Genomic DNA, 16,189 nt, shown 5'->3' on the forward strand with positions numbered 1-16,189 from the left:
CCTTGCGGGGACTTAGGCGAAGAAAAATGCTTGGGAGGTGATTCGTTCTCACGCTCCGACACTTCAGGAGAAGCATGCGCGTCGCATTTAGGACAAACCCAAACAAAAGAATCTGAGCTAACAGCTTCAAAAACACTAGAAGTATCTTTTAACTTAACACAAACAAAATGTGACCATTCGTGACACCTGTCACAAGATATAGCACGTTTCTTATCAGAATCAATTTGTTCCGCGGCAGCAAGAGGTTCACTACAACAAACACAAATAATATCATCTCCATTAGGAGGGAGATTCCTCGACTCAGCCGACATTCCTACTTACTGACTTATAAGTCTAATGAACATAAACATATGTGAGCTCTATCCAGTATATCTCATCAACACCAACGCGACAGTCCGTATCACTCGTTTCTTCCCGCATGACACGACAAAAAATAGTGTAACATTTTAAACAATAAAATAATCCTGGCTGGGTCGCCATCTTGTAAAGGGCCAGTCCTGGCTCGATAAGCCAAACTCGAAAAGCGCTACCTTGCGTCTTATATTACCTTAAGTTTGTATCCGTAGCTGACATTAAAGAAACGAAGGAAAAGAAGAGAGAAAAAAAACATTGGGTCGCCGTTAATCCTTCTTATACTATAATTTATAGACCAGTAAACACAACGCTACTTACTCCAGATTCTTGTACACTACTTGCGTTGTCAATGCTAAGGAAAAGACGAGAAAAGAATGAAAGAAAAAAAAATCATTTAGGATAACACCATATATCTTGCATCTCTGTTTATTTAACTTTCCTTGTAATAAACGTATAACAAAAGACTTTCATTGACATTTATGATCGTGGATAGCTAGATTCAGGAAAAAAAATCTTTGTATTCCGTTTAAGTTTCTCAAACCCTTTTAACGCCAACACCACTCAAAGCTAAATAACAATATAAATTAAGCCGCACTGTACTAACAGTAAGAGAGTTGTTTACATTTCTAGACAATAGCACAAAGTCCTTGGTAGGCTACTTCACCAGAGGAAAATTACCAATTACATTACCACTCGTGAACATCTCATTGCAAAGAAGAGACCTACGGCTGCGTCGATTAACCTTCCCCCTTTTAGTACATAACTTCTCCACTTCACCCGCATCCAACTGCTAAGAGGGCATTTCCCTCAACATTTACTATTAGCAGCGGCGGTAATAACATTAAACTCTGTAGTACATTATGGGGAACACAAAACCAGCCAGTGAAATTAGACTCGACTTCTGACACTCCCGCATTGAAGTACGAGTGGTATCGTACACCCACCGTCTTAACGTGCCTCACTGATCTAGTGAGCAACATCACAATCAAACGTAACAGGACAACTCGAAAATGCAAACTTAGGGTGCGGCGACTTAATGCTTAGATTGAAAATTATATAGATATACTTATGTATATAGTTATTGATAAACAATACGGAATGCCCGCTGCTAGACAGACATAAACTAGCCATCGCTAATTAATCTTTAATTTATTAAATAGAATGCCTGAGAGAATAGACAATACGGAATACCTGTTGCTAACATACATGTGCTAGATGGCAGCTGGTAATATATTATACATCTAGACAACTCTAAGAAATGATTTTTATTCAGAGCAAGAGAGAAACGGCTTTGATATCAGACTACCCCAGCCGGCGTATGATTCAACTTACTGGATAGAGACTCACTCTCGTTTACTCGGACATATTACGGACGAAACTCATTTCGGACAATATTATGGACATTATAAACTGACTCGGATAATATATATATATATGTATACACCAAGAAAAACTGAGAATTATTGAACGTATATTATTGTTTGTTCATAAATAATCTGTAGTAAGATAATAAACGCACGAAAACATTAATATGACATTAGATGTTATATTTAAAACAATTTGGACAACTATAAACGGTGGACAATTTCTTCCGCAACTTCCCGGATGATACCAGTTTCTTCGCAAAACGGAATAAAAAGAAATAGACATATTTACCTAGTAGACAGTTACTAAAGCTCACCCGACCGTGGTTTCACTTTACGAATAGGGACACTGAGGAAACACTGTGAAACAGCACTCCAGGGTGACGACCGGTCCTGACGACTCCTCCAACATCTCACCATGTGTACAGCCATAACCTCGGCGTGGATTGATCACACCCCCTCCTTGGTTAACAACAAGCATACGTTCCACTGCTATCTCCACCAGGTAAACCAATAATCACTGCAAAGCCGCTGCAATGTTCATCCTCACAACAGCGACTACAGTTAGACACATTAAATTCCGGAGAGGCAGGCTGAGCTGACAACAAGTAATATAGGACGAAGTCCCTTGCCAAGAAAACGTAGTAAGGGTGGATGGAAATTTTACAACGTCAAGAGAAGGAGGCCATACATCAATCGAGTTCAGTCTCGGAGACAGCACAAAAGGGATTTCTGAACTTCAGCTTTCATCACATTAACAGTTAGGAAATATCTAACCAATCCCAGCCGTACTCCAAAACACACAGGTCGGATATGCGACGAATCACTCAAGAAACTTCAACAAATTTGAATGAGAACCGTTTGTCCATTGACAGTCCAGGAACAATTTAAATTCCACAAAAGCAAGTATGACAGTAACCAGTAATACTTCAGACGCACACACGCTGAACAAGTTTTAGACGAATCCTTTCTTTTAAATCACCACGTATTCATTCCTCCAATATATTGTTTAACCACAGCGAGACTTAAGGGGATATCGATAATAAAATAACGACCACTTATTACATGGTTCACTGTAAATTAATATCCCAAAATGTGGACAATCGTGCTTCTCACCACACCACGGCCATATTCGCAGTTCGTAGTACAAAGAAAAGGTGAACCAGAGGGGGCTCTCCGCAGCCCTCTCACTTCCGGATTGGTCATTCCATACTACGCATCAGAGCGTAGAATGGAAATAACAGATTTTATAATAAAACAAATATAACTAAAGGAGAATAAAAATTATATAAACGAGCATTTATATATGCAGATTCATAATAATCCTTTCGTTTTACATGAAACACAAAAATTTAAATTACTTCAAACGATCCGAGCTACTCTCAAAAGCCGCTCAATGCAAACCATAGATATACAAAGAGAAATAGCATACTACATCTACACGCACTAGTCCAATTGTCGACCATCTTGAATCCTTCATGAGAGTCGAGAATTGAGAAAATATAATAAGAAATAATATTAGCTGAGAGCTGATTAAACATTTCCGCAAATATTCTCTTTGAGAAAATGTAACGCTCAAAGAGGAACGTTACATTCGCGAATGTACCTTGTGAGTCAAGAGAAAGGTCGTTATTAAAATGTAAACTGTCAAGTGCCATATAATATAAGGCTAAAGAAGAAATATAAAAAAATTGATTACGCTGAGGACGACAGTGGAGTAGTTCCTTCTATTGTTATCATTGTTCCCACATATATTTTATTTTGAACCAATGCTTTAAATTCCATTATTCGAGTATCCTGGAATAAAAACAATTTTTAACATTGGCAAGAACGAAAACATCAAATAATTTAACTACTAGCAAAGCATTTGTGCAACTCAATGTGGAAAAAAAACGACGTAGGTTGTAACAAGTGAAAATATTAATCACTTGAAATCTGTCAATACAATTGATAATTTTAAATACTAGTATTTACGAGTACTCATAACTAGGGACCGGATATTAAGATGCAAAAATGTGGTAGGAGAAAGGAGAGAAAAGGTGCTGAAAAATCATTCAATAAGGTGCAAAAAGGTGCTAATAGAATACAGTTACATGGGCATTATTTATTCATTACACCAGCAAATATTGTTAAAATCTTGGCTTTTAACATTTGACATAAATTGCAAAAATGTTTTTATTTAATCTAATAAACTTGTACAATGTTCAACTTCTTGTAATAAAATTGTGGTTAAAACCAATTTGGTATTTTTTAACGTTAATTTAGCAATACTGTGGTTTGAGAAACTGTTACATACTAACGAGTGTTCAGAAACTGGTTATACTTGATTATGGTCAACATTTCTATGTTTTCAAATGTTAGTTTCTGTCGCGTGGAGCTGAGGAGATCCTTGTATGCGGAGAAACTTTGCTCGATATCAAGGAAACCAGTGGTTCATATCTTGTAAGCATACGGAAAGGAAGTTCAGTTGACGTTGCAAAGGTTTCTACATCCGGATTGTTTCGCAAATTCAGTTTAAACTTGTCCCTAGCAAATCTGACAAGGTTGTCCCTTACACTTGATAACTTCTTCCACTGTTTCTCCTTCTCCCTATCTTTTTCTTTCAAACTCTAAATCACATCTGGTAAATACTTGTAGCCATGCACTTTGAAAAGTTCCACCTGCAGGTCTTAATGTTTAAGCATTTGCTGGACATGTTTGATGGGTGTTGCGTCTGTTGCATTCAGAACAGGTATAAACTGTTTGAATTTGTCGAAGTTTTCATACAAGAAAACTGCACATCTTATCCATGTACCCTACCTGGTTATGAAAGGAAATTGTGGCAGAAGGAGGTCAGTGATTTCTCGGTACAAAGCTTGAAGACTACGGCACCTTTACAAGAATCTTCTTTGTAGCAGCAATGAAGCCATTTACCTTACTCTATTCTTCCCTCATACTTTCACAAACACGGTACAGACTATGTGCAATATGTGTGACATGATTAACCCTTTCACTGTGGAAGGCGACGGAAAAAAAATTCCCTAACCTGCGAATGTCGATTATAGTCGACGTGTTAAAATTTGTCTGTATCTTGGTTTTGTCGATTGTAGTCGACAAAGGTTTTCTGTGTGATTTCTATTGTTTATCGAAAACAATAGAACACACACAAAAGAAATGAACGGTACAACTTTGGCGACTACTCTCGACAAAGCCAAGATACGGACAAACAAATTTTAACACCTCGACTATAGTCGACATTCGCATGTTAAGGAAATTTTGTTTCTGTCGACAAAAGTCGACTTCCTCTGTGAAAGGGTTAAGGTTGGAGCACATGCTCTTTAGTTATTGAGAAGCCGAAGGCATGTAACGTGTTTGATCGGTCACAAACAGTCTGACTTTATCATATTTTATGCCTTCTGGCCGCAGCTTCATGATTGACTGTGCAGGCATTTATCTTCTCGAGTTGGTACATCTTGAACAACATCGGTTTCACTCACTCACCAGGTAATGGAAACCAATACATTCAGTACATATCTTTGCAGCTCGTCAGTTGTTTTGACTAACATGAAACCCACTTCATGTTTGCCGACCACTTCCTTCATTTTTATGAAAACATCCTCCTAAATCGGCTTTACGTAGTTTCTTCCTCAGGGTCCTCTCGTCTGGTACTCATCTTGGCCTACACTTTTCCAGAAATGATTTGAATACAGGATTGTTTACTTTGTGGACTGGAATTTCTGATTACATTAATGCTATTGTAAGATCTGCGTAAAACACTTTATACAATCGCTGTTTTTTTTAAATCTGGAAGCGAAATCAGGTACCAAAGTAGTTTGCTTTGGTAAGTTTCATGTTCTTCACGTGTTTGCTGTAGTTGATATGCTAGTTTATTCGGTCTCTTTGATGTTTTTCCTTGATGGAAATATGTATATCGCAAACTGCGCATTGAGGAATTATTACATTCCTTCTTAAATTCTGCTGCAAGCGCATGAGACTTCTCCTTCTTGAGCTTTGACATGCTATGCTTTTATTGAGAAGAATAAGTCCTGGTTCAGATTGTTACAGAACTAATTGGGCAGGTAAAGGCAAAAAACTTCAAACCCCAAAGTGCCAATGAAGTGCTCGACTTTTTTTTCCTGAACCTTCTTTCTACACGAAACCTCGATGGCATGCTCAACAATGGTGCTAAGGAAAACAATTCTTTTTTCTTCTATTGCAGAGTTTTGAAAGACGAAAGGAAATTGCCGCTCTTTGTCGTACATGCAAAACATTATTTATTGACTGTCTGTGCCTTTATTGTTGCCATTGTGTCGCCTTGACTTACCCAACTACACCTGCGCTAAATAATCTAAATAGTTCATGATTTGTCTACCTTCAGTGCTTGAGTAGTGGTCAAAGTAGGAATATTTAATTGTTGGTTCAACGCATTATTTTGTGCAGCTGGGTCGCATACGACCCCAGGGTGTTCTTTGTGCTATGAAAATAGCATTGTTACATTTTTTCTTCAGAACTCTTTATGGCTAAAGTGCAACATATCATGGCATCAATGAGTAAGGGACTCACATTGGGAGAAATATCTTCAATATTGAGTGAGAAGACATCAGTCCAAACTGTGAAAGAATCGCCAAGGGGAAGACCTGGTCGGTGTGTTGTTTGTCCCCGGGACAAACAACATGTGTGTTGCTTACGCAGTTTATGTGCTTTGGAATTTGTGATGACTGTTAAGATGTGAAGTGACCTTCACTATTGTTGTGAACAAATCAGAATTTTCAAAACTTGTGTAGCTGTTTCAAATAATTTTGGACAGGAAAAGAATATTATCATTTGTATAACTATTCAAATAATATAACTGTGAACAGAAAATTCGGTATTCTTCTAACTGGTGACCTACCTGACTATATCTATAACAATAACCTACCCTAACGTAAACGAACCTAACCAGCTGCAAAAATAACATGTTAGGTTTGGTTACAGTTATAAATATACGGTTATAGTTATAGACATAGGTTACCAGTTAGAAGATTGCCGAAAACTTAATAGTAAACCATTAAACCAATATGTGTGTCCAGTAATCAAAGCTGTTGTCAGACTATGAGAAATTTCACATGTATTGGTGTGACATACACATGTTGTAGTCTAATTTAAAATAAATTAGCACATGGTACCAACTCTTACTCGACTGGTATTTACTAAATGTATACATCTTGTAATGGGTCGTATATGACCCCACGGTGTACTTTGTGTCATGATAATGCTATGGTGTTCTTCCAGGGTTAAAAAAGAAACGTTAACTACAGTAAACGCGACTCCTGTGGTCCGATATCTTGACCCCCGTGAGTCAGAACGCTACTCAGAACTCTAAAAAAATATAGACGTTTTAAGATATTCGGTTTTGCGTGAGGTTAGCACCGAAACTTTAAATTCGCTATAAAATCTTTATTTGCCCAGAACTATTGGTCTAACCTAACAGGAACTCTAGAACCCTGAGCCGTGTGCGTGGGTTTTCTCGGGGTTCTCCCGTTTCCTCCCACTTTCTTCATTCCACCATTTCATTCATTTCTCATAATCACCGTCTCCTTTAGCCTAACCGGCATAACCGTGGGACGTAAAACTCAAAGATTTCATTTCATTTTCTAGAACCCTGAGTGCTACTCAGAACTCTAAAAATATATCGATTTTTTTAAACTTTTGGTCGCTAACTTCACGAGGGTGATATCTTGTAGTTAAAGAAGGAGAGAATACCTTGTGTGCTAATCCAGATTCCAACTGGGTTAATGGAATTAAAAGCGTAACCCCATTCGTTAATAATGAAGTTACGGTACTAAATACACCGCCAGACAAGTAAATGAATGAATGAATTATGGTTTAACAGCGCCATTACCAGCGAGGCTATTTGTCTCTGTCACGTTAAGACTGATAGCCTACACGTGCTCCATATTCACCATTCAAAGTAAAACTCCCAAAAATCGTAGTTCCAACAAATGTCCTATAAAATATTAAACATAACTTTAAAATGAAAACATTAGTTCCAGAAAGACTAAAAGAATAAAGAAAATATATAAGATATAACAAGGAAATTAGTACACAAAATTATCAATAATAGTAATAATAATATAAAAATTTAAAAAGAAAAACTCAGAGTACGTTAACTGTTCCAATCCTACGAGTGAAAGTGAGAATATTGTCATTAGAGACCGCATTAGCCTCGAAAACCTAGTTAAGACTTTTTAGGTATTCCTAAAAGCTCTCTGGGGTCTGAGAATTTTTCACATTTTACAAGAATGTGCCGAATACTCAGTGGAACTATACAATCTTCATAATACGTTCACACCAGATAAGACTAAGTGGCTTACTCGTGATCATGTAAAGATAACTTCATCTCGGCGACTAGTGCATGACAACATCAGCCAATTGCCCAAGATAGGTTTACTGATTGAAGCTTATTTTCGTTAGCCTGGTTCCAATCCACTTGCTAGTGAGAGTACAATTCGTTGCAGGAAGTAGCTAATAACATCAAAGCATAGAGAAGAGTGTTCTAGGGCAGTTTGTGTCAATGCGGCGTTCTTGGCTGCTAAGTCGGCACACTTGTTTCCACGATGGCTGACTTGTCCTGGTATCCAGCATTCAACGACAACTCAGCTTTGTTGTTGTAGGTGGTCCATCTCACAAAGTATCTTGCACTAGGATTTTTTACTAAAGCCATTCTCTAGGCTTACAATAACGCTTTGTGCGTCAGCACACACAAATACACTATGCAGCCGAAGCTTAAGCGCAGGGTAAGCTGAAATGCTACTAGTTCAGCAATGAATAATAAACATAAACGATGGACACAATGTTCTGAACTGTACTTGTTCCTGGCAAAAACACATCTAACAGCATTCTTATTCTTCGGAACGGCTGTATGAAAACATTAAAACTGGAACACTTGTCTAGCAAACTATTCCTTTTCACTTTCAACATCACGGATTTGTAGATAAGCAGTACAAAATTGCATAACAGATGCTAGCATAATCGTAAACAAAACAATTTTGTTTTCGTGTGCGTTTTCCTTCCTTTTATATTACAATGAGTTACAACTATACTGGGAATAACGTTTTCCGAGGTAGCAATCAGCTGCAAATTTGGGTTTATTTCGTGGGAAGCATACTTGCCACTGCACACTAAAGTGTTAATATAATTTTGAAACGTCCCTCATCAACTTAACACAGATTGAACATTTGTAGGTACCACCAATCTATGTAGTAGTACGTCGCGACAGCTTTTAATAGATGAAGGATATGAGCACGAATGATAATGTTTAGTCCATCAATTACATATAAAAAGGGGGTATGCATTAGCAGAGACGGAACAGTCGCTCCTTCGTGGCTAAGCAGTTAACGTACACGCCTTTGGTGTGGGAGAGCCGGGTTCAATTTCCGGCAGAGCCTCGCTGTTGAAAAGGACGTTAAACTCCAATCAACTGAACTCGAATCAATGATCCTGAAGAAGAATATGTTATAAGAAATAAAACATAGTTCTGTGACTGATCGAAGCATGTTTTCTGCATACATTTCATGAATTATTAGCTTTGCGGAAACCAACAACAGAATTTTTCTTTATCTACAAAATTTCAGCGTTTCTTGTCAATTGATTTAAAAGTTACAATCGAGTGAAGCAATATAAATGATCCACTCGTATATATATGTATAATTTATCACGATTCGCCCTTATAACTTTTAAATTAATGTACAAGAATGCTGAAATTCTGTCTATGATCATGATATGACGTTGTTCGAAGTAGTCCGAATAAAGCTATAATTCAAAAGCTTTTACTTCGAAACACTGCTTAGATAAGTACTTCATCCAATCGAAGAAAAATTGTTTTCAATAGATTGATTCATATAAATTTCACAAATGTTTGAAATTTTATTTTTCTCCAGAAATAATTAGTGCACATATAATGTGAGTGAACAGTATGGAAAGTAAACATATTAGAAAGATGGGAAGACGGGTCTATAAGCTTTGTATCATTTGTATTACAACAAAATAAACATTGACCAAAGCTTCAACACCCACTGTATTTTAAACTATAATGTGTAACGGTTTCGGATATCTAACATATCCTTCATATCCTTCCTCAGACACTATAGAACATAAATGAGGATACAGACATTATAGTTATTCTTATGAAAGTGAATATAGCCTATATGTCTGTATCTTCATTTATATTCTATAGTGTCTGATGAAGGATATGCTAGATATCGGAAACCGTTACACATTATAGTTTAAAATACAGTGTTTGTTGAAGTTTTGGTCTGTGTTTCTTTTGTTACAATAGCCAATCCAAACCCACGGATAGTGTTGTGATACACGAATGGTGAAGTCGGATATCTTACGTAGTGTCGTTAAGACAAAAATGAAGTGGCTACCAAAGGAAAAATGTTTAGTTGGGACTATTATATCAGTGTAAAACCCAGATGACAACTGCGAATCAAGTATTAAACGGCGTGACAAACATCTTGGCATTTGAAGGCGGCGCCCCAAGTTCCCTTTAAATGCTGCTAGCAAATGAGAGGCCAGCGGTATTGCCACGTTTATTTTGTACACATCCACGTCTATCCTCTGCCACCTGATCGCGCTAAAGTTCGTCTGCTTACCCATAACCTCACCCCTTAGCACTCGGCAACATCGCGTCAGAGCATGCGTTTTATTCGTTTAACTGAAATGCCAAGATGTTTGTCAAGTTACTACGACATGCGCGTATACAGCTTCAAACAGTAATGAAGGTCAAACTGAAAGAGAACATCTTCTGACCAATACATAAATCTCGACGGAGAAAACGAAGCCACATTACTTTATTCTTATGATTCAGATCAGGATGCTTTTTCACTCAAAATTGTGAGCACTGTAAGTGCAAGTCTTGCCTCTGTGTACTTGCCATCTTCATTGTGGATGCTTCTTGTGACCCAATCAGTCGTCAGTATTATAGACTACAACAATCACGTATATCAATCATCAGGTAATGAGTAAGCTCTTTCTTATCTTCAGTATCGAGACGTTTCTACTCTTCAATATACACGTTGAACGAATATCATCTTCTATTGCAAAACAAATTATTATTCTTCAGAACAAACTACTTTAAAACAACGAAAACTGCAATCAATACGAGGTAGACGGTGAAAAGTAGGAAACATTACAAGGAAAAATACAAAAAGCAATTAACTTAATCTCTTTGAGCTGCAGAAAAATCCTACGTAAGTTCTTTCAAGGGAAGATCGTGCCAGCACGAACTTTGAAATCACGCTGCAATGATATATGCACCAAGTATAGAAAATAGAGATGGCTAAAATTTTTCGGAATCCGTAATTTATTTTCCGACCTCGGAAATTTCACTTTCCGGAATTCGGAAAAATTCCGGAATTAAGAAAATCCGGAAGTTTTCTTGATTCCGGATTTTTTCTAAAATCCTGAATTTTTCTAAATTCTGGATTTTTTTCTAATTTCGAATTTTTCTGAATTCTGTATTTTTTCCGAAATCCGGAAACTTTCCGATTTTACCTTCCGGAATTGGCCATCCCTAGGAAAAAATCGTAGTCTCATATCAGATGGACAAAGTCAAATAGTTATCTCAAGTTTTAACAGAATAAATATCTACAACTGCAAAGGAAATACACATATATTTATATATTGAGAGACATCAACATGTTGTAAGAGAAAAGAATAAATTGTGAATATTCGGGAAGAGAAAACAATCTATTCTAATAATCTGAGTAGTAAAGTTGTATTAATGGTAGGACAATGTACCTTGTTGCTAGAAGAGGATTTTAGAAAAAAAAGTCTGCACAATCTCTATCTCTCTCTGTGTATGTGTCTCAAAAAAAAAAAAAAAAAAGACCCCCATGCCGTAAGCGTCGTTGTACCACAGATAGGCAACTAGCGACATCTCGCCAAAAATTGGCGGCCCCGCAGCGACGATCCGCAGTGGCCCCACTTCCGTTTTGAAAATTATACCACCAGCGGTGGAGACACGACGAAAAGACAATGAACCACAAAATTCCTCCCGCACAATATGTTAAATCGCCTATATGCGTGATTTGTTTACATTAAGGTGAATCTAGAAAATACTTTTTTTTAAAAAAAGTAAGAAAAAATGCCCCGGGTTGAGCGAGAAGCACCAACTTTTTGATCACTAGCCGAGTGTTCTTTCGACTTTGCCACGGAGGCGATGAGAAAAAACATAGCTTTTAGAGGAATAAATCGTTAAAGTCGTTTTAATTGGACTAATCAAAGTGCTCCTTTAACCGTGCATATTCGACGATAACCGTTTGGGATCAGATAAAATACATTCACCATGTAATTTTATAACAAATGACACGCGTCTATTTACTTTATTTCATGGTTCTCCAATATTCACTTTCAAATGATCGGCGACAGTTGTCATCTAAATTCATACAATTATACGCATTCGTCTCAAGATTTTTCACTTCATGATGTAGAAGCAGAGGTTAATCTTGACCTCTGGAGCTCAATTAAGGAACAATTCGTTAGGAAAAAATAATATATAATAATAACCGCATACACATGACTGGCGATAAGGCAGTCAATATTTATAACAGCATTAGTTCGATTCCAAAGCTTGTCACTGCTTGGAATATTACCTTTTAATAAAGAATGTTATACTCGATGATAATTACACTACATTCTTTAAACAGTAGCTCAGGTTGAGACATCACTACTAAAGGAGGTGTTTAATGCCTGGCTGAAAGGGTATTACCCTTTTTTGCTAACATTTCAGCATGAGAAATATCACACCCACCAACTCACAGCTTTAATCACACTTCCAAACACAAAGAGCCTTATGCAGAGTCGTTCTGACTCGTGATTAGTGGCACACTAAAGAGTTCGACTAACATATGTTCCCTGCAGTAATCAGGCCTTTAGTATGACGCTAATCATATGTCAAAACGATTCTACATAAGGCAGGAAATGTTCGAGACAAATGTTCCTGCGGTTCGCCTGATGAGGGCCTCATTCTGGAGCACAAGAGAGATATAATAAATGCGATTTCTTCATGACTAGGGAGTACAGTCATAAATTTTAACTTTATTGTTATGAGAGACCTATGAGTCGGATCGCACTTTATACTGTAACTCCACGTCTGATATAGCATCGCCGCTGAAAGAGATGCTAACCTCTAGATAACCAATTAACCAAATGAGAACGCTCCTTATGCTTTTCTTCTTATAGTCATGAATAAATAGAAAAAAACATGTAAAGATAATTTTCTTGAAAACAATTATTTTTACACTTTAAAATTATTTTTTTAAAATCTTTTAATACGATTTGTTGCATTATTTAAAAAGAAGCATTTTTGAAAGCATTTATTCTTTTAATATACAGGGTTATTATAAATGATGGACCCATTTTAAAGTATGTGCATTTATTGAAGTACAAATCCAAAATGAACAATCTTTATACCAATGGAAAGTGGAAGTTTCAAAGGGTTTTTTTTTTTTTTTTTTTTGCAATATATTATAAATGTCCAATGTGTCCACCGTCTGCTGCACGGCAAACATCTATGCCATAGCTGAACTCGTCCCACACACGAGCAAGTGTATCTGACACACGCGGTCGGCCTGTGCTTTTTCTTTTACACACACTTCCAGTCTGTTGAAATTGGCTTAATACTTTTTCTAGTTGGTGGTTCAGTACCGAATTTTGTACGAAATGCCCGCTGCACTACAATTTGTGACTCACTTCTTGCGAACTCAAGAACGCAGAAAATCTTGTGCTCCACGGTAGCCATCTCACTCACAACTGAGAGGGAAACGAATGGCGGCCTATTGCCGCGCGAACTCTACCGGCCACTTCGGAAACTATCATTGCCCACCGAAACTTTCAATCTTCCTCTTTCCCTTGGTATAAAAATTGTTCATGTTGAGTTTGTACTTTAATTACTACGAATTTTTAAAAATGGTTCCATCATTTATAATAACCCTGTATATTCAGCGTCTGAAGAATTCCGACCTTATGAGTCAATTGAAAGCAGACATGGTTGATTTTATAGTTTAAAATTTCAATATTGATATCCCAAAGCTTAGATAGAAGTCAGTCTGTAATCTCTATTTAACGAATAAATAAATAAATGAGAATACCATACAGAGTCTGTTATGGCTGGTGATAAAAATATTTACCTGTGCCGCAATGGTTCCAAATACGAAACTTAGAAACAATGCTTTCTTAATAACAATATCCATTGTATGTTTTCTATTAATATAATTATATTAATGTTTCTTCCTATCCAACACTATAAACTAACGTTGAACTAAGATTGAAAAATAAAATGATATAAATCTATTTATTTGTATATTAATCTTTTCTCACGTTTATCTCTGAGAAAGAACTGAAAATGTATTGTTCTTTACATAATTACAAAACATTGATAACATATACATTTTATAGATAACATGTTAACCATATCTGCATTATACTTGATCGAATGAAGTGTACCAAGGAAAAATAATAGTAAATTACACAATAAAACTTTAAAGTCTGTTTCTCAGAAAAGTGTTTAATTCATTTTGATTGAAGCTGAGAGATGTTCATGAACGAGTTTTTGTTTGTTTGTTTGTTTGTTTGTTTTAGTTCAGCGAGTGTATACTCACATGGTGTAACAAGTGTCTCTTACAATTTAATTGTGAGTGCAGATTAGAAAAAAATGTAGAGAGAGCAGAGTTGCTGGAAATGAAGGTTTCCAATCTAAAGTATTGGCATTTTTCAAATCAGACTAGCACGTTTGGCTCTACACAGATAGTCGCCCCAATGATAATTGAAAATGCATTGCCAGTCATACTGCCGTAAACGTCACCAAAACCTAGTGGTCCACTTGACGGTAAATGTCGATCGTCGATATAGCGACGTGTCTAAGGATTGGCGCTAGTATTCAACTAGTAATAGGATTTCGTCGAATCGAAACAGATATTTAGAGAAGGGCCTCCTTATGCAGTGTCGTTTTGACGTATATTTAGCGTCATACTAAAGGCCTGACTACTGTAGGAAACATATGTTCCTGCAGTAATCGAACTCTTTATTATGGCACTAATTTATTATGGCTTTATTATGGCGAAGCACCAAGGACTTCATTTTGGTCCGCGCTCCTCCGATTCGTCGCGGAGAATCGCGAAGGGACCAACACAAACTATCGCCAGTCATGTGCATGGGGGTGCTGACGAATTGTTCCTAATGTGAGCTCTAGAAGTCAAGAGTAACTCCTGCCTTTACATCATGAAGTAAAAAATCTTAAAATGAATGCGTAAAATTGTATGAATTTAAATGGCAACTGTGGACGATCATTAGAAAGTGAATATGGGAGAACTATGAAATAAAGTAAATAGACGCGTGTCCTTTTGTTATGAAATTACATTTTATATGATCCCAAACGCTTGTCATCGAATATTTCAGTTAAACGAGCACTCTGTTTAGCCAAATTGAAAAGATTTCAAAGAGTCATCCCTCTATAAGCGATGTTTTCTTCATCGTCTCCGTGGCGAAGCCGGAAGAACAAGCGGCTAAAAATCTTAAGGTTGGTGGTTCGCGTCCCGCCATAGTACTTCTTTTTTAAATGTATTTTAGACTCACCTTAATGTAAACAAATCATGTATATAGGCGATTTGACGTATTTTGGGGGAATAATGTTGTGGTTCATTAGCGTTCTGTCCCATCTCTGCCGTTGGTGGGCTGCTGGTGGTACAATTTTAAAAAGAAGAGGGGCCACCGCGGATCGTCGCTGCGGAACCGCCAATTTTCGCGAGATGTCGCTATTTGCCCATCGGTAGTCCACTGACGCTTACGGCATGGGGTAGTGTTACAGTAGAGACATTACTTTATGCAATAATTGAACATAGAGCAAGCAGAAATTATAGCGTAGGGAACAAACAAGAACGCTATAAATCTTGGTTGCAATCATTATCATCGTAGGGTACAGATATGGGCGGGTGAAGGGATGACATTCGTAATGAGTTGGAAATTAGTTCGGAGAAAAGTATACATCATGGTGAAAAACAATACAGATATCGCTACGCATTACTGCAATTATTAACCCCTCTTGCTTCTTACTTCTACTAATAATACATATTACTAAAACTTAAAAATCTCGTGTCCTTATCTTCTTGTACTGAAATGGCACCAAGTAAGAAATAACGTACTGGCACCCAAAGTAAGTATTCCTGCAACTATCATTTTTGAATTGTAAAAGATCCCCTCCGCCTTGTGTTTGTGTTATTTTATATAGCGGTCATCACAGGATGCTATTGTTATTGTCCTGTCTGTCTGTCACATCTTTGCTATCTTCAGAAGGGTGATAGATAAACACATGCGGTTTACGACATGCACTCCGCACCAGGTCCATAGCCAGTCCCAAAATGTAGGAGGCCCGGCAGAAGTTAACGATGGCCCGATCCAACCATATTATAGTTCATTTGCAAGCCTACCGTGAAAATTGTAGGGGGAAAAAT

At 37.2% G+C, this 16,189-nt stretch overlaps 1 protein-coding gene across 2 annotated transcripts in view; it reads right to left on the reverse strand.

Moving 5' to 3' along the window:
* LOC145676208 (32 kDa beta-galactoside-binding lectin-like) overlaps positions 1 to 13,999 on the reverse strand; it is a 56,459-nt gene extending 42,460 nt beyond the window's left edge. For both annotated transcript variants that reach the window (XM_081747131.1, XM_081747130.1), the window contains exons 1-2: positions 13,871 to 13,999; positions 3,418 to 3,515 (exon numbers count right to left, since the gene is read on the reverse strand). In XM_081747131.1, the coding sequence (XP_081603257.1) occupies positions 3,418 to 3,515; positions 13,871 to 13,933 (161 nt within the window). In that variant the 5' untranslated portion in view covers positions 13,934 to 13,999. The remainder of the gene's footprint in view (positions 1 to 3,417; positions 3,516 to 13,870) is intronic.
* Between the last annotated feature and the right edge of the window lie 2,190 nt (positions 14,000 to 16,189).

Source organism: Thermobia domestica, chromosome 18, assembly GCF_964235325.1.
Source record: "Thermobia domestica chromosome 18, izTheDome1.hap1.1, whole genome shotgun sequence".
NCBI classification, from domain to species: Eukaryota; Metazoa; Arthropoda; class Insecta; order Zygentoma; family Lepismatidae; genus Thermobia; species Thermobia domestica.